Source organism: Clupea harengus, chromosome 20 (assembly GCF_900700415.2).
Source record: "Clupea harengus chromosome 20, Ch_v2.0.2, whole genome shotgun sequence".
NCBI classification, from domain to species: domain Eukaryota; kingdom Metazoa; phylum Chordata; class Actinopteri; order Clupeiformes; family Clupeidae; genus Clupea; species Clupea harengus.
In genome coordinates, this window is record NC_045171.1 from 24,481,408 (window position 1) to 24,500,859 (window position 19,452).

At 45.0% G+C, this 19,452-nt stretch overlaps 3 protein-coding genes and 1 long non-coding RNA gene across 4 annotated transcripts; 2 read left to right on the top strand and 2 right to left on the bottom strand.

Moving 5' to 3' along the window:
- The first annotated feature begins 557 nt into the window (after window positions 1-557).
- Window positions 558-4,600, top strand: LOC122128552. Its single transcript, XM_042702750.1, has 3 exons — window positions 558-640; window positions 1,453-2,657; window positions 3,014-4,600. Exons 1-3 carry the CDS (start codon window positions 559-561, stop codon window positions 3,947-3,949), a joined length of 2,223 nt encoding a protein of 740 aa, XP_042558684.1. The 5' UTR covers window position 558; the 3' UTR covers window positions 3,950-4,600.
- Window positions 4,601-5,082: 482 nt separating this feature from the next.
- Window positions 5,083-8,743, bottom strand: cryba1l1 (crystallin, beta A1, like 1). The gene is made up of 6 exons (XM_012817666.3): window positions 8,623-8,743; window positions 7,938-8,020; window positions 7,720-7,838; window positions 6,776-6,917; window positions 6,240-6,382; window positions 5,083-5,924 (listed from the first exon to the last, which is right to left on the bottom strand). The coding sequence occupies exons 2-6, from the start codon at window positions 8,010-8,012 to the stop codon at window positions 5,777-5,779; spliced, it is 627 nt and encodes a 208-aa protein (XP_012673120.1). The 5' UTR covers window positions 8,013-8,020; window positions 8,623-8,743; the 3' UTR covers window positions 5,083-5,776.
- On the top strand, window positions 8,313-11,809 carry crybb1l1 (crystallin, beta B1, like 1). Its single transcript, XM_012817665.3, has 7 exons — window positions 8,313-8,861; window positions 9,252-9,397; window positions 9,738-9,832; window positions 10,050-10,168; window positions 10,286-10,418; window positions 10,661-10,803; window positions 11,062-11,809. Exons 3-7 carry the CDS (start codon window positions 9,743-9,745, stop codon window positions 11,234-11,236), a joined length of 660 nt encoding a protein of 219 aa, XP_012673119.1. The 5' UTR covers window positions 8,313-8,861; window positions 9,252-9,397; window positions 9,738-9,742; the 3' UTR covers window positions 11,237-11,809.
- Window positions 11,810-15,698: 3,889 nt separating this feature from the next.
- LOC116225243 lies at window positions 15,699-18,626 on the bottom strand. Its single transcript, XR_004165997.1, has 2 exons — window positions 18,258-18,626; window positions 15,699-16,062 (listed from the first exon to the last, which is right to left on the bottom strand). It is a non-coding gene; the product is annotated as an uncharacterized LOC116225243 (long non-coding RNA).
- Between the last annotated feature and the right edge of the window lie 826 nt (window positions 18,627-19,452).

Genomic DNA, 19,452 nt, shown 5'->3' on the forward strand with positions numbered 1-19,452 from the left:
GGCATGAGACGCGGTCGTGCTGGCAAGGAGGCTAAAAGCAATACCCAAGAGTCTGTCGTTAGCATAGATACACTAGCTCGTCATTTTAATGTCACACTGGGATCCTGTGCAGTCCTAGAGGGAAATTGTTACTCAATTATTACTGTTATTATTATTTTTGAAAGATTTTGTTGAAGTGCTAGTATGGTATGATTAAGAATTGTGAATGGTTACTTACTTTTATGTGAAGTGGTATTAGTAAAACTGAGAAATAAGGACTTTGTGTATACACTATACTCACCAATAAAAAGTCTAAATCTTGCTGTCATATGTCCTGTTGGGCAAATATTCGATGCCCTCTGTCAGAATGGCATAAAGAGGGATGTCCAGCAAAAATAAATCTTGCTATTTCTAGCACATATTCCTGCTCACCATCTCAGGTCTCTGTCATTGCCTCTCTCACATTCTCCCTCTTTCCTGTGCTGTGCCAATCCCATGAGGATACCCCCAAACACACACCTATATGCCTACAAACACACTCTCACTCTGGATCTCTCTGTCTATCTTCACCAGATGGGGATGTTTGAACAACTGCTGATCAAGGAGCTGCAGAGGCAACAGCACAGAACCCAGTTCTGCGATACTGTCCTACAGGCGCAGGGTAGGCCACTTAATGAACACTGATACACAAACATTCACACATTGAAAATGACAAGTGTGCACACACACACACACGCGCACACACACACACACACACACACACACACAATAATACAGGGATGGTTAGGATGAATTCTCACTCATATTTGATGTACAACAAAGTAGATGTAATTGCAATGTCATAAACAGTGAAAGAGGGTGATGTATAGGTTCTCTCATTTATTATACATGGTGCTGAAATAACACTCGTAACCTTGTCTTCGAGGTTTTAAAGCAGTGGTCAGGTTTAGCTTTTAAATGAGTGTTACTGGCAGGCTGCCCCAGAAAGGTAAATAGGACAATGCTCACATTCCCAGCTGTTGGTCTTGCACTCGCATGTAATCATTGTCTTTTCTGCCCCTCTCTTTTTTCTTCTCTGTCAGTCTCTCATTTGCTGTGAGCACACTTGTACTTGAACATCAGTGGTACACACTCTCTCAATCACGTTCTACTCTCCTTCTCTCCGCATGCATCTATACACCCACTGCATTGAGGCTCAGTAGATGATTTGAAGACGATAGAAAGATGATTGAAAACTAAAAGCTATCAAAAGCTCTTAACTCTCAAGACCTGAAATGTACAAAGACACTTGTAGCTGGTCTTGTGTAGTTAAATTAATATTTGGCTGCATCTTTATGTGTTCTTCAGTTTGATGCTGGATACAATCAATAGTAGAAGACTAGCCCCATGTCCCAAGTGTCTGCATTGGTCATTCAGCAATTCTGTGGCAGCGATTGTGGCTGCTAACTGAATCCACTTCTTCTTCTCCTGCAGGTGTTTCTGTGCCTGTCCACAGCTGTGTGTTGTCAGCCTTCAGCCCTCGGCTCTGCGAGTTTCTGTCCACTCTCCCAGCCCTCCCTGGCGGGAAGAGCAGAGTAATCGAGCTCCAGGCTGTAGAGGCCTACACCCTACTCAGGCTGGTCAGTGCGCTGTACACAGGCACTGTGGAAGGAGAGAGGAGAGACCTGCAGAAGGCAGCTGACACACTGGGTATCACCCTCCCACAGGAGACAGGGGAGACAGGAGAGGGGGAGTGGGAAGGAGGAGGGGAACCACTTAAGGACACGACCTTAAGAAGGAAAGGGGGCTCTGAAGAGGGTGTGGGAGGAAAAGGAACCGATAGAAGAGTGTGTAATGATGCAGAGACCCAGACTGACGTGATACTGACAAACGAAGGGAGACACATGGCGGAGACAGACCTTGACACAGACACAGACACGCAAAGACACATGGCGGAGACAGACCTTGACACCACTTCCTCCCAGGATGCTCAGTTCATGTGTGTGAGGCCGAACACGGTGGAGTTTCAAACGGTCGTGCCACATGAGTCAGTTGGCCACATGAGTCAGTTTCCGTGGGTTACAGAAGGATGTCTTCAAACATCTTCCGACGAGAATCCTCTCATGGCCCCCTCTGATGATGATGTTTGCACTGCTGTGGTAATACCGTCCACACTCGATGATGCCACAGTGTGTCAGCTGATCAGTGAGGTGACTGTTGGGGCCCCCGGCGGCAGCTGCTCCTCCCTCCTCCCCCCTCCCCCAGAGGACCAGCCAAAAGAAAAGGAAAGGCTCCGCATGAGTACGACGGAAGACGGTGGAGAATTGGTCGATGGTTTTGAGCAGTTTGAAGGAAACATCCCAGAGTTCATCAGCTACTTCCTGGATTTGGCGGGGCCCAGGAGGGCGGGGCACCAGGTGCGGAGAAGCCCCAGAAGGATGAAAAGAGAAGAGAAGAGAGGGAGTGAAAGAGCGAGGCGGCTGAGGGGAGGAATGGGTAAAGATGGTGAAGAGAGGCAGGGGACTGGGAAAGTGGCGTGTCGTTTTCCCCTGAGAGAAGGCCGTCCTGTGGTCCTCACCTGGAGGGGCCTCGGAGGGGGGCGGATTGGAAGATTGATCCACCTGCCGCCCAGAAAGAAGGCCCGGTCCAGACCGTGTGTTAGACAAAGCAGTGCGCAAGGAAAAGCAGAGCCTAGCCAGGTATGCGGTGAATCTGTGTGTCAAAACAAAGGCCTACCTGGTGGTGTGTGTGTGTGTGTGTGTGTTTATGTGAGGACGTGATTATATGTGAGTGAATGTGTATTTTTTGAACAGCTGTTGTGTTATTGCCTGCATGTTTGGCAAGGCAGTGTTTACACTAAAACTGCATGCACTGCATGCTTATTGTTTGCACACTGAATTCCACACTATTTAGCCTCTTTGTTCAAATTGTGTGTATTTGTATGAGGGTCAGTGTGGATTATGAATGTGCATATTTATAATGTACGTGTCTATGTGTATTTGTGTGTATTGAGGTGTTATTTGTTGTAAGATGCCTCTCTCCCTCTCTATCATAGAACAAAATCCCTGCCATCAGAAAGCCAAGACGTCGCATACAGCTTCTTCCTCTACAGGCTCACCTCGAATGTGATACTCTGCCCCCCACACCCACCCCCACCCCCACCCCCTCCTACCTCTCTCTTTCTCCATCCATCCTGCACACTCTGCCCCTCCCCCCTGCCACTCAGCCCAGGTTCTTGTTGGAGCAACTCCTGACAGAGCTGAATCAGCCTAGCGGCGCCACAGAGGCACTGAACAGTCACAGCACTCTGCCCGCAAACACTACAAGTCCCAGAATGCTCTACTCGTCCGGAAATGCTGATGCCAGAAGTTCTCAGCAGCAGCAGCCAGAGGGGGAGGTGAATGATATGTTGGATCACCTGCTGCTGTCACTTGAGCAGCCAGTAGACATGAGGCCATACACCGTCATCAAAAAGTTACAGGAGGGCCACAGGAGGGAGGAGGTGAGATCTGCTGTGTACGACCTGCCGCGAGCACACACACCGCTTTTGCACGCACACCCCCTACTCTGGAAAGCACCAGAACCTTCACACACTCAACCACAACAACACTGGTCTGAGGCTTCACTCTCTGTCAGCAATGAGTGGCTGCGGATTCCAAAAGCTTCTCTGTCCGGGGCCACGCTACCGGGCCCATCGTACCATCCTCACTGTAAGCCATCCAAACACAAAACAAAATGTAGACGTGAGAACAGGAGGCTGGCAGAAATAAGCCTGAAGGAGGAGATGTTTGAGGAGAGAAGGATGACCAGAAACCAGGCAAATATTCTGAGGATATCCCATGAACACACTACTGCAGCAGGTGCTGCCAGCACAGGGCCAGGTGTCCCGGTTCCAAAGCACCCGCGACTGGGCAAAAACATGAAAATATTGCGACAAAAATTACTTGGGAAGAGAAAGAGAGAGGAGGATGAAGAGGTTCCGGAGAGTTAGTGCGCTGAGAAATGTCCAAGCTCCAGTAAAGCGCCTAAGCTCTCTGCATAACGGCCTCCAGTCCCCATGCCAAGGAGAGCACGATACAGGAACGCACCTCAACCCCTCCTCAGTCCCCGTCAACTCAACGGAAAGTTCCAGAAAGCTGAAAAAGACAACCCCGTCCCCTCTCCCCATGGCTGTGCAGGACCAACCCACAGGGGGGCCCATGTGACCCCATAGAAACACCATTGAGTTTGACAGAGACTGTGTGTGATCCCATAGAAACACCATTGAGCTTGGCAGAGACTGTGCAATGCACAGGATAAAGAAACATTCTGTGACTTAGGTCAAAGGTCATGACACTCCACCAGAGGTTGCTGGTGTGTCAGCAGGAAGTGTTTTGAGTTTGAGTTCAGAGAATTGGACTGTGATTAGGTTCAGATCGAGTTCACTTGTGTTGCTGTTGTTGTTAGTTTGACGTTAATGTTCGTTTTTCCTAAATAAAGTTGTTCTTTTAGTACACGGTATGTGTGTTTATGAGACTGTGCAGACATTGTGGGGTACATTGGGGAGTTGCACGATGAACAGCCAGGATTCTTTTTGATCCTTTCTGGTGGAATTTTAAAAGATCAATTGCAGAAGAAGATACAAGATTGATGCTGGAGTGCCTTTCATAAGACTTAACCTCAGCAGACTCCAGCAAAACACTTACTGTATTCTGAATTATTCGAGAACTTATTCAACAAGCTTCTCTGGACAACAGAATGGTAGTCAGAAATGAACAAAATTTACCCAGCTTATTGCATGTTAGGAGTAGCAGAAGAGCAATAGTGAAGGCTGATGTGTTACAGTCAAAATGACAGGAAAAGGTATCACCATGACTAATGCAAGATAATCTAAGGTCGTAACATAATGAAAACTAGGTTTTGTGGGGGTGTCTACGGCCTTCTGACGCACCATGCAAGAGCTACAGTGTTCTGTAGTATAGACTAATCAAGGCCTGTGCTGTTTATTTTAGAGAATGTTTATTTTAACTTCACATAACACATTTATCTAAATCAGATGTCGTTAGATTACCGTTTCAACATTAGTGAACACAGACTACCTGTAGCTTCTCATTGAGTAAAGTTTGCCTCCACCTAGTGGATATTGGTAGCTACTGCATGTAAGAAATGCGCCATTTTTGGATCACTATAATTGACAACACCGGCAGTCAATCTTATTTCATGCAAATCTATTTAATTGTTTACCAATTAATGAACTAGGCTCTGTATGGTTAATTATGCATTATTACTTACAGAATACGGTTATACACTCTAATTCGAGTCAGATGGCCTCTCATTTCACAAACATATACAACCACTCACACTCACACACACACACACACAAACACACACACACACACACACACACTCTTAATGATAGCACAGAGGGGAGGAACTGAAGTGCATAAAAGTTTATTTTTTCCATATGATTGTTAACTTTGTAATTCTCTCATCCCCCTACACACCTAAACTGGACCAGCAGAAGGATGGCTCTCCACTGCCTCGTCCCCCACCCCTTCACAAATCACACAAAGGGGTGTGTGGTCTAGGTCACACAGGGTCTGTGCTGATTCGATGAAACCCTCCAGAGGTGTGGCTCAGTTGTGTGTGTGTGTGTGTGTGTGTGTGGGGCAAAGTTAGTCAGTTCCAGACGTCATACAGTATAGAAATGCAGGTGTGAATGAAGGTGTGTTTCTTTGGTTGCTAGCAGTAAAACGACACTGGCTTGCAGTAGCTGAATGAGCCGTTGTGTGTATGTGGTCTTGGTGGTACTTTGGCGGTTGCAGGCGTGATGAGGTCCTCAGTGCTGGATTCGGCGGATAGACTGGATTTGAGGGGTCTGACTGTGGGAGCCCCAGTTCCTCCAGTGCTGGTAGTCTCCGCTGTGTCTCTCGCACTCCATCATATACTGTCTGCCTCTGTAGCCAGGGAACTCGTAACACACAAACCTGCAGGGGGCAGAGGGACGTGGCACACGTGCATGGGTGGGTGTGTGTGTGATATACAGAGAGGGAAGCAGGACACGAAGAAGGAAATAAAGTAGTAAGAAAATAAAGTAGTGCCCTTCTCAAAAGTGCTGTTCCAGTACAGCAACAACATGTCTAAGATGCCCTGCAATAGAATTAGTGTGTGTGTGTGTGTGTGAGTGTGTGTGTGTGTGTGTGTGTGTGTGTGTGTGGTGTGTGAGTGTGTGGTGTGTGAGTGTGTGGTCTGTCTGTGTGTGTGAGTGTGTGTGAGTGTGTGGTGTGTGTGTTCAGACTTACGCGCCACACTGCACGTGCATGGAGCCGACCTCAGTGCCACACCAGCCCATGGCCTGGAGAGAGGGGTAGTCGTCACAGATCTCTGTGGTGCGACCCAGGAAGTTCTCCTTCTCAAAGATCATCATACGACTGCTCTGGTGGGACTGGGACGCAGAGAGAGAGAAGTGAGCATTCCTACTACTCCGCTAGGCCTGTGAGACTAAGAAATCATGTGAAGAGTGTAGATATTCCTCAACAAAAAACGACAATACAAAACATAAAATGAGGCAGATAGACCCTCGCACACACTTCATCTTAAAGATCACAACAGAAAAGACAAGAGCACACACTTCGTCTGAAAGATCACAACAGAAAGACACTCGCACACACTTCGTCTTAAAGATCATAACAGAAAAGACAGGAGCACACTGCACTGTCTGAAGAACACATACACATAGACGCAGTGTTGGACAACATGATCTTATCCTTTCCAAAGGGATGCTTTCACATGCTGTGCACATTTCGACGCACAGACTCCAGTGCAAGCTCATACTCACAGCACAGTAGATGGGTCTGAGAGACATGAGCCTCTCTATGTGGTAGGACAGGTTTCCGCTGTAGGCGTCCCAGTGAGGGTACTCTCCCCTCTCCAGGATAAACTGCTGGCCCTCAAAGTCATGATGCTCATAGCCCACCCAGCTATACACACACACACACACACACACACACACGCATACGGATGCATACACACCCACACACACACACACACCCACACACACACACACACACACACACACACACACACACACATGTACACACACACACACACACACAGGCACACACACACACACACATATGTACACACACACACACACACACACACACGCATACGGATGCATACACACCCACACACACACACACACCCACACACACACACACACACACACACACACACACACACACACACATATGTACACACACACACACACACACACACACAGGCACACACACACACACACATATGTACACACACACACACACACCCACACACACACACACACACACACAGGCACACACACACACACACACACACACACGGATGCATACACAGAAAAGTGAAAAGAAAGTGTTGATTAGAACAAGTCTCTCGGTCTGTCAGGCAATTGAAGAATTGAAGAAACTCACAACCTCTGTAGCTGAAATACAGGCCAAATTTGATGCAGTACAACCACATTCACTCCACAAAGATGAAACTAGTTTGAGACTGAGAATAACTTAATAAGTATATCCTTACCACACCGTCATATTCATATCCACACACCCTGACTCATGCACAGCTGCAGACACTGCATCTAAACACACGAAAGCGCGCACACACACACATACACACACACACAGACACATACACATACACACAGACACACGCGCTTGCAAATATATCGTAGATACACACTGGAGCATTTGCATTTCACCGTCCCTCTCCCACACACACTGAACTCACGCTCCACACTCCACGCGGATGGAGCGGATGTTGTCAAAGCCACAGTCCTGAATGTTGCAGCATTCAGAGGTGAACTCCTGACACTTGCCCTGGAAGTGCTCCTGCTCGAACACTGTCACCTAGGAGACACCAATCAGACCAAACTGTTAGTGTGCCTGTTCATGTGTGCACGTCCCCCGTATTCAGATGAACAAATACCACGTACACTTATATGTTACCTTAAAAAAGGGGGCCATACCCATGCCAGAGTGGACCATGGGCTGCATCATCGAGGAACGAGTGAATCTGTACATCTTTTAACCTAAGAGAGAAAGTGAGGGATGAAGGGACAGGGAGAAAACAACCAAAGAATGGCGTGTAAGAAGACTGTTATTGTGGTCTCATTCCAATTCAAAATTGACAGTACATCACTGGACATGACTTTCAGTGAAGATTGTCTTTGCTGCTCTGTCATGTTCCCTGTCCATCAGGTCCTACCTGTTTGCACTCTATCCATCTGTCCTCCATTCCCTTCTCTATGCTGCCTTTACAACACTCGAAATAGTTACATTTTCAGACAAGATCCATAGTGGTCCGTCTTAATCGGTTCTGTCTTGTTTGGTAGCATATACGACTTTGTTAAATTTCGTTAAAACATTAGGCCTAAATTATTACTTTTGGTTGTTATGGTTATGTTGCTAATACTGATTAGGCGCAGTAAGGATATTCAGATATATTTCTTTACGGTTTACAAAAGTTTCCGATTTGTTGTGAATTGTTGCGACCATTGAGTGATTTAATTTGTGCAGTAATCCCTGTAATTGGTGTTTATCAGTAAATTGGTTGTCAGTCAGTGACTATTCGCGAACAGATCCAGTTAGGTGTTTTGGTGGAGAAGGTGAAATCGAGTGTTTAGCACCTTACCGTACTGGCTGTCACTGACTCTGTCTGAACTTGGGAGTGGCACGCGCCTGAACGCCTGTCTCGCGTGGAACTTTGAGAGGACCTGGCGCTTGGGTTTTATATCAACTGCCACGAGCACGCGCGGGTCCAGGGGAACCAAACCGGAAGCGTGTGCCAGGTCGGACCGGCGCGCGACACCCATTTCTCTCTTTTCTTGTCGACCTGTCACGCATTCCTGGGACAACGCACGGGGTAGCCAGGTCAGCACATACTAGTGTGGGCTTGTGGGGGGCTCGAAAGCGGGTTGTTGGTTCTGAATGGGACAGGGAAGGCACAAAGAGATGACTCTAGCTGGAGTGCTGACCCGTGCGGAATACAGTGTCAACGGGATTAACCCCACAAGGCTGGTCATGTGTGTGTGCGAGTGCATTCTAGAGTTGTGTAGGAGGACAATGACCGGCACATATACACCCCAACACAGAGTGTACGCCACACCCCCTCATGTGAATGTATCTCATTTCTCATTTGTATACCTGAGTGGTGAGGACCACCCACTCGTTCTCTCTCCCTCTCTGTGCCTCTCTCTCCCTCTCCCTCTGTGTTTCACACAGTCTCTGATGATGCTGTGGTTTGTATTCTCTGGCTGGCAGGCAGCTGTATGGTCAGCAGGTCCTATTGTGGCGTCGTAATCCGGCTGTTCTCTGCGCCAGACTATAAGAGCGTACCACGAGCCCCCAAGCACACACACACACTCACAGAGTGGACAGCGTCTCCGACACACTCGCTGAGCACACAGGTAAGGTTGCACATCCACATTACACTTATACACTTACAGAAAAACAGTTTAACAGCTCAAATGTATCAGTCCATCAAATATACTCCGGGGAATGGTTTCCCTGTTTCATAAATCCTCACTTACACACAAAAATACTTGTGACTCACACTACGGTCTATGTGACCCCCTCTCCATCAGTTGAGGCAGTAAACAGGATGTTCAGTACTTGTTTCTCTTTTCCCCTTATTTCTCGACACCTCCTGTATACTTAACAGTGTATTAAAAAACCTCATTCTCCCTCTCTCTGTGTCCCTCTCTATCCCTCCTTACCCCCCACTCTCTCTCTCTCTCTCTCTCTCAGGCAACATGTCTTCTGATAAATCTAAAACTGCCTCCCAGACCGACGGGAAGGCTGCCCAGAGCAAGACCTCCGAAATGGGAATGATGAACTACAGGGTAAAACACACACACACACACACACACACACACACACACACACACACACACACACACACACACACACACAAACTAACACCTAAAATCATTTTATCGAAGGGCTTGCATTGCCAGACAGTGGATATACATCCCCTATACTGGATATGGCGTAAATGTTGTCATACTCCTCTGGGTTACCTGAACCATGTGTGTAATCATTTTGCGGTCTTCCTCTCAGATGTATGTGTTCGACCAGGAGAACTTCCAGGGTCGCATGATCGAGATCAACGCCGAGTGCATGAACGTGTGTGACATGGGCATGGACAGAGTGCGCTCACTACGTGTGGAGTGTGGACCGTAAGTGGGACTCCCTTTTATCTGTTTTTGTGTATCTGTATTTGGTTTGAATTGAACTGAATTGGAGTGTTTAGGAGTCTCACCACCTCTCTCTCTCATTGCATTCTACCTCTGTAGTTTCGTGGGTTACGAGCAGATGAACCTCTGTGGTGAGATGTACATCCTGGAGAAGGGAGAGTACCCCCGTTGGGACTCTTGGAGCAACTGTCAGAAGAACGACTACCTGCTGTCCTTCAGACCCATCAGAATGGTATGGAAACCCCTCGGGGCATCCTGTTGTTTTTGGTCTCTTTCTTTCTCTCTTTCTCTCTTTCTCTCTTTCTCTCTTTCTCTCTTGCACCCTGTCCTCTTCCCCTCCCTTCTTGCTCCGCGTTCATCTTTCATCTTCCCAGATCAGGCTACTGGCTGAAAACAGATGTCATTTCTTACTGACATCGGAAAGTAGTGACCCTGACACCTGGTCTTCCCCTCTGTTTCTTGTGCCTTCAATAGGACCCCGAGAAGCACAAGATCTGCCTGTACGAGGTGGGAGAGTTCAAGGGCCGCAAGATGGAGATCATGGACGATGACGTCCCCAGTCTCTTCTCCTATGGCTTCACCGACAGAGTTGGCAGCGTCATGGTCAGCTGTGGAACGTAAGTTGCCCTGGATACCACATTCAGTTCCTATGGTGATGTGATTGCTCGCTTGAGCCACGAGGGTCATTCTGTATCTGTCTGAAAGTAGGAAATATATTCGAAATGATATACATTTGTGATATTGTGTGTATCTGACCACAGTCTATAAATGCAAATTAGTGTCCACATATAGTCTGCATATAGTTTGCATCAGTCATGTGTGATCATGCATCAGCCAGCTCTGACCTCCTAACCAATTGGCTTTGCTTTTTGCAGCTGGGTGGGCTACCAGTTCCCCGGATACCGTGGCAGCCAGTTCCTGCTGGAGAAGGGTGAATACAGACACTTTAACGAGTTCGGTGCCCGCTGCCCACAGTTCCAGAGCGTGCGTCGCATCCGTGACATGCAGTGGCACCCACACGGATGCTACACCATGACTAGCAGCAAGTGAGGGCCCAGCCAGGAGCGAAAGAGGAGGATCGGAAGGGAGGGAGAGGGGCGGAAGAGGAAGGAGAGAAGAAGAGACGTCTGAGGTCACGCCTCCACTCCCTCTGAGACGGGAGTGGAGCGGAACGTCCCACCCGGGGATTCCGTGGGGGGAGGGGAGGATTGGGGGAGGGAGGAATGGAGTCTCCTGTGTGTGGGTTTGATTTGAGCAGGACTGCCTGTCTCTGTGACCGCCTGCTCTCTTTGGACAGGCCACTAACACTCTGGCCCACGCCCCTGAACACCAAAGCCCATTCCCGGGTCTCCTCTCTCTCTCTCTGCTCTTCTCTTTCTCTCCTGCGCTCCGACTGTGGCTCTTTAATTTCCTTCCATTTTTTGTCATTTTTTGTTCATTATTTTTTTTTTCGCCTACCCTCTTCAAATCATTCCCCTTCCCCCAGGAGAATGGAGAGCAAGGGAGAGACGAGGCAGGTGTTATAGACTGACCTCCTAAGCCCAGCTTATCTCACTCCAACACTGCTGTACAGAATCCTGGCTACCTTTTAAATAAAGTCCCAAATGCTTGATTTGAAAAAAAGTGTCAGTGTGAGTGTCAGTGTTTTCTGTGAATGCACACATGTATGTAGAAGCCTTGGCTATTCTTGCCATTAGTTGCCAACTGTGACTCTTCCTAACTAAAACACTAGGGGTCAACCAAGTTCAATCTGAAAAATGTTTGTTTGTTTGTTTGTTTTGAAAAGCTCATTAGGTAGCGCAACAAAGTCAAAGCCACTGAACCACTTGCTATCCTATTGCATTTTGGAAACAAAAAGGAAAGCTGAGATTACTACCCATAATGTATTAGGACACTTGTGCAACCAACAGGACCCTTACAGGACATCTCACTCACAGAATGAAATGGAGCGTTTACATGATACCTCATTTTGGATGTGTATAACATTTCCAAATGGAACACACTAAAGTTAATTTGCTGTTGAAGAAAATAGAAGGGATTTATTAGACTATTACTACTACTACTACTACTACTACTAGGAGTATCATTATCTAAAATAGCACTTAATAGATTTAGTCTCAGACCAGCGAGTCATACCTCAGGACCAAGAAGGGTTCGCAGAAATCCATCAAGTGCCATTTACTGATGAATTCAAAGGAAATCTAAAGTGGATTCATCTGAGTCTCTGTACATTGTTCTAACCCCTTAAAGTGTAAATATTAAGGAATAGACAAAATGGTAACTCAAAATTAACAAATGGACAAAATGATCACTATGTCATTTCACTATCACAATAAGCATGCATGTCCATGTATCACCACAGCACCTGTTGGTGTGTAGTTATAATGAATGGAGGAGTGAACAGCCAATGAAAGCGTAACCTTGGGAATTAAACGCATGGCAAAGTTCCGGTGGCCCAGAAGGGAAAGGAGATTCCTCTTAGCAACTAGCATATTAGAGAGACAAGAATCAGTAATGGGTCTAAAAAAAGTACAAGACATTTTTATTCCCCTTCAATACTGCGGAGACTAGCACAGCTAAGGCGGACTGAAGGTTTCTTGCCATATAAGATTTAGTGGAAGGGGACAGAACGCCTACCGTAGTAATAATAATAATAATAATAATAATAATAATAATAATAATAATTTATTTTATTTGTAATGCACTCTTCATTCAAAAGAATCTCAGAGTGCCAACATATTAAAAACTAACTATAATAATACAATAAAATAAAAATGAATTAACATAAGCATAATAGAAAACTTTTTAACATTTTAACATGCGATTTAACACAAGGCCAGAAATGCCTTCCTGAATAAAAATGTTTTTAGTCCAGCTTTAAAGGAGTCCAGCGTCTGCGTTGCCCTTAGGTGGTCAGGGAGGCTGTTCCATAAGCGTACACCCTGATGTGAGACCAATGAGAAGATAGTCAACAAATTCAGGATCAGGATGAGAAGAGAGCTACGAAGACAGGACAGGAACATTAATAGGGGTAGAAGGGAAATTAAAATGTCTTTGAAGGAGCATCCTTTCGGTTCCGGTGACGTCAGCACAGCGAATGGCTGCTTGAGAACACAGCTCCTCCAAGAAGCAATAAATTTCACCCCAAATATACTCAAATAGTATTATTTTTTACTTATACACGGTCAAAATGTCGGGGCCGAAGTCAAGAACAAGGGAAACAACAGGAAAAAAAGGTACAGAACAGCAAAGTTAGTTGGCCAAGTAAATTCTAGCTCACCTCATGGAGATGCTAGCTCAAACCAAATCACAGCAGCTAGCCTGGCTAAAGTATTAGAGGAGATTCGGGATTTTCGTCAAGATATGAATAAACAACTGAACGACATCAAATCTGAACTCACTAAAGTTGACCAAAAAGTTGAGGAAGTGGAGAATCGCGTTGGTGAGGTAGAAGACCGCACCCAGAATATGGAACAAGTGGTACAAAACTGATAAAAGAAGTGACCCAGCTCGAGAATAAACTGCTAGACCTAGAAGGTAGGTCCAGGCGGAAAAATATCCGAATGTTCAATGTACCAGAAGACGCAGAGGGGACATCAATGGTGGAGTTTGTGGAAAAGCTCCTGCGTGATAAACTGGAAATACCTGAAGCAACAGAAATTGACATCGAGAGAGCACACAGGGCACTTGTTTCTAAACCTACTGGGGAAGACAAGCCACGCAATAGTGATTCGATTCCTGAGATACAAGACTAAAGACCAAATCCTACGGAAAGCATGGGGGAAGAAAAAAGTGCTTATGAACAATAAAAGGCAGATCTTTTTTGACCAGGATTATCCCCCAGCAGTTGTACAGAAGCGCAAGGAATACTCCGAGGCAAAACGAGTTTTGAAACACAACAGTATTCGCTTCCAGACTCCATTCCCAGCCAAACTGCGAGTGCACTACGAGAATGGGACACAGCTCTACCAATCAGCAGAGGAAGCGACGACAAAAAAGAAAATCACTATCTAAACACAAGTATATTCCCTTCCAGTGAACTCACCAGAGAAAAACAGCTATCACTATGGCTGGAAATGACTACTGTGTCAGATGTCAGTGAAATGTTGTCCGAATTTAACCATTTTCACACAGAAATAGTAATGGTTGATTACTTTTTCATTGTTGTGTATATAAATGTCTATGTTATATATAAAACACATATTTGTGGTATATTTTTTATTATGTATTCATCTTTAAATATAAAAAATCCTTTGTTGTGTGTTAAGATATTCATATGGTTTCAATTCAACTGTGGGGACCTACTCTTTGTGTTACGGGTACCAATACGGTTTTCTACAACACAATTCATTTGTACTAACTAAATAGCAAGATCTGAAATAAACTGAAATAATAAAGGCGCAAATGGGCCTTGCATTTTAACTCAATGTTGCCTCACAGTGGCGTAAGGTGGGGACGACGGGCCCCAGTGCACGCTATTATAACAAGCCGTAGTGCATGCTAGTTACTAGTTATGAGGCGCGCACACACACACACACACACAACAATGTGTTGGATTTTACGGTCGAATAAGTTACTTCGGCTATTCTATTGGGAAAGTAGACAGGTCAAAGTCAAAGCTATCAGAAACATGGAGTGCTTTGACTCGCGGTAACGTAAACAGACGGTCAAAGAGCTGAAACGTTCTTAAAACACTGATGGAGGCATGATTTGGTACGGTGCCACACACACAGCAACTTTACCGACATCTGAAAAACACATACACAATGAAACAGGCGCTCGGCAGATAACAACCTGTTAAATAGGGGCACGGCAGCTTGAATGAATTCCAAATTGAAACTCATTAAGACCTACCTGTGGAGCAGGAGAGGCTCAATGGGCTTGCCGTCCTGTCCATTGAAAAACGCAAATCATGCATCACCACCTTTATGTTTGAAAGGCATCGTTCGGCCTGCAGGTGTACTGTGCCTCTGGCTGTGTTCAGTCAGTTTGTCGGTCTTGACGTTCAGATTTTGAGCCTAAACTAGCTATATCTTATCGTCTCGTCACATGATCAAATAGACACTTGACATTGGACAACAACATACATATTACCCAGCAATCCTAATTGCATATCTGTATATGACGAAAATACCAAAGTAAATAAGAAATTATTCATTTAATTGAATAGTTTTTTTTGTAATAGTTTCTGTAATTTATGTAGGATAAGCATATCATTTTGTTAGAGATTGCTACTGACTATTTTCCCCAAAAAATAATGACAGCCATGACAGAGATAGGTCAAGAAGGGCCAGGCCTATACACTACAACCAGGAAACAAATCCTATTATCAGAGTAATACCTTGTAATATTTGCACATGTAACCTACTGGTTGTAAGATCTTGGCTCTGAAATGCTCGACTACGCCACCTGGTGCCTTTAAAACCAAGAAATACAGAATTGTTATAATTGTACCTTTAAGACAAAGATGCACCTTGCACAGATAAGCTTTAGTAATAAAAGAGACGTGGTATAAGAATAGAAAAATTTATATTTATTTAAACATGGCTAAATCACAATAAAATATGGAATACGGCAAGAGGGAGGATAATGGCTGCCACCAGAATGGTAGGGGACACTGATGGGGTTTATAGGGAGCAGTTGTTGCAGGGGGTTACCCGTCCTGGAAAAGGAGTGAGACCGACACGCCACCCGTGCTCTTGATTCTGGTGCCTACTCACACGTCCTGCACACAACACAGCACAGGCACTGCAAAAAGGGATCAATGCAAATGGTGAGGTGCACGTCACCACTCATAATACGGCATGCAGTGCGCGAAGAGGAGGAGTCAGATCCAGCGACCTGTCCCGTAGACAGTTGCAAGACTCTCCGTTGTTCTGGAGAGGAAAGGGGAAGAGGAGTTGGGGTTAAACCTAACTGGCTAAAACCAGGCAGAGTTCAAGCTTTTGAGAAGGCTTACTCTAACTAAGGAAGAACGCTGGGGCAGCCAGTACCGCACCTATCGGTCAAACAAACAAATACATCAGCAAACAAAACAAAAACTACAAAAGGCGAAAGCTGAAATTAAACTAAATGTATAGTAAAGCAAAGCAGCAGTGGACAAATCTTCCTGAAGGAAGAAACCAAAATGTAACATCTATTATGTACATGATACATAATAAGCATGTCTGGAATTTACCATGCAAGACAACATTGTATCATGTTACCTTTATGTATCACTGACCGAACAAACACTGAAAATAGGGCTTCCTGGCATCTCCCAACCAGTGGCGTATCTAGCTCTATTTTTGGGAGGGCTGGAGACCCCCCCAAAAACAAAAATATATATATTTTTATGATTTTGAGATCGTCAAATGCACAACAACCTATTTAGTGAACTTATTTTGTTTTATTTTATTTCTAACTCTAAAAATTGTCTCGAGTAGCACAGGAATCCGGCCTGTTTGAGACTGTGGTGTCAAGCGCACGGCTCTGTTTGGTCGTGAGTGAGTGAGCGAGCCTCGCAAGCGTGCAGACAGACGGTGATAACGTCTAGTAAACAGACTGGGAGCGACTGTCCGACCCAAGCTGGTGAAAGCTGCCATAATCAGCTGCTGGATATAAAGGTATAGCCAATGAAGTTTAAAATAGTAAAAGAAACGAAATGGTTAAATCATAGATGTCGTGGCTCCCTTTTATCATGCCAGTTCATTGATCCTGTGGGTATGCTACCCTACTCAGTAGCTCAGCCTGCTATAACTAGCTAGTGAACTCTAGTCTACAACGTTAACCTACTCTCTTGAGCTGCAAATCCCTACTATTGGAAATTATTGTGCTACAGTATAATTAGCACCTATCTCAGCAGATGTCTTCACTCCAAAACTGTACATGAGTTATTCTTATATGTTTTTTCCTCAAAGACGTGTATGAACTGCTGCTGGTTGATGACCATATACTTATAACTTAACAACCTGTAACTCTACTTTCATAAATAGGTTCCCTCATCTCCTCCCATACCATGGGCCAGAGGAGCATGACCACCTGGGTGAGGAGTTTCTGAATTATCAGACCATGCCAACAACCTCCCTTCAGGACGAAACTGAGATGGAAAGCTTCTGGGCTGGAATGGCGTGGTGTGGCTTGGCTACATCTAAAACTGTTAAACTATGCATGTTGTATCTGAACTTTGTTACAGTATACTTACAGTATTAATCAAAACAAAATGTATACCTAAATTTCCCCCGGGATTAATAAAGTATCCATCTATCTATCTATCTATCTATGTCCTCAATAATGGCCATAAAGATGGCCAACTTGGAGTCCTGTGTCAGATGGGAGCCCCCCTCAGAGGTCATCAAGGCCTCCAAGAAGGCCACAGGCCAGTACAACCTTGCCCACAGATCTTAGACAATGACTAAACAGCTTCTGATCTGCATCTGATACCTCATTTTTAGTTATTTTTGTGATGTGCCATTTGCCATTGTATTGCTTAAAAAGGCTACTGTTTAAGCACTTTAAGCACTTTATTTGTTGCACTTTTTTGTTGGATGGAACGTGTTGTGGGAGGCTTTGAATAATGAAAAATATTTCTCCCTAACTAATCTTGTCATTTTTTGCTGAACATAAATCATTAAGTGCTCTTAAGAATTAAATTATTAACAATATAGGTTAGGCTTCAGTTAAGAATTAGTTGAATACCATTGTAATAAAAATGTCAATCAACCTACCTTGGTCAAATCTTAAACACAGGTCTATTAATTAGGCTATATTGTGGTACATAGACAGTCATTGAGGCACAACAATAGTTTTCTGGTTGAATGTTCAGCTCAAGTCTAGAAGGCCCTACAAGTCATGATCAGATGAACATGAATCAGAATAAGTTCAGGTATTGCACATCTTTAGCATACCACCCAAAAATCCACTAGAATGCAGGAAATAACATCTACTCAAACCAAAATATCCTGGGGGTGGACCTTCAGCTATGTCTTTGCTTCACAGAATGTAACCAATGTTGTCCATCTCCAGTAGACCTTTCCGCATCAATAGAACGGGGAGCAAGAATGTGGAAACCCAGACACCTACATTATACTACCTGGTGAGCCTGTAGTAGTGGCACTTTGGCTAATGAATGAAGAGCCACTGAGTGCTACTTGGGGCCGTGGCACACCTGGACAGAAGCTACGGTGGCTGCTGGGAGACAGGACAGTAATTCTGCCGGTTACACACGGATTGCAAATTAAACCAAAATAACCAAATTTGGGGTGCGCTGTTACACATTCAGTTCAATTTTAAGGTTGAGAAGCTAACTGCACATTTGAGTAATAGCCAACATGAGAATGTAAAAGATTCATACCAGGAAGGTTCCCCAGTCCAGTGTGGCAGTGGGAGATTAAGGAGCCGGCTGCCGGAATGTAGGTTACTGGCTTAGATGGTGAATGCTACCGGCACGAACCGATGTCTGTAGCCTAGTGATGGCAGCCTGACACTGAAGCGCCGGAACGTGCTTCATACCTTAACTACACCAACCATAAAACCACTGCTTCGAAGGTTGCTTTGGTACGGAAAAATCACGTGACATATTACGTGCGAAACAGCAACTGCTTCTTACTCCGAATGAACCAGCTGAGTGGTTCACAGCGCCACGCACGAAACAGTCAGTTGCCTCGTTTTGAGTCTGAATTGTAGCGCCTTCAAAGCATAAAAACTTCCGCGCACAACATTGCGTTTGGTTCGTAGTAGCCTATCTCATTCTGTGACAGTCATTACGTTCGTATTGATTTATCATCATTATGAAAGCATCTAGGAAGAGAGGTCGTTCTGACATGTGTGAACACTTTATTCTGATCGCTCATGATAAGGTGCGCTGGCTGTTAAATATTTAGGCTATAGGAAAAGTAGACTATATCAACAGGCTCAGTCCAAAAAGTGTAGAACAAATAATGTTTTAAATCAAAATCTTTGACTGTTCCCTATCCAACATGGTTACACCCAACTTGTGCCATATTTGTCCAGCACATCCTTTCCCCAAGCACTCTCTCTTCAATAACACAATATACAAAAAAGAATTAATCTTTATTTGTAAAAAAAAAAAAATGAAATCACAATCTTTGTATACGGGTGCATGTGTGTGTGTGAGTGTGTGTGCGTGGGGGGGGGGGGGGGTTTTGGTGCGTGCACACTAGATTGTCATTGTTTTAAAGATTCGTGCCACTGTCTGGCTGGGCTAATTTAGTTGCAGCCTTGGCACATCACCAGGAGAGGTCACTGTTACTGAAGCTTCAAGTAAT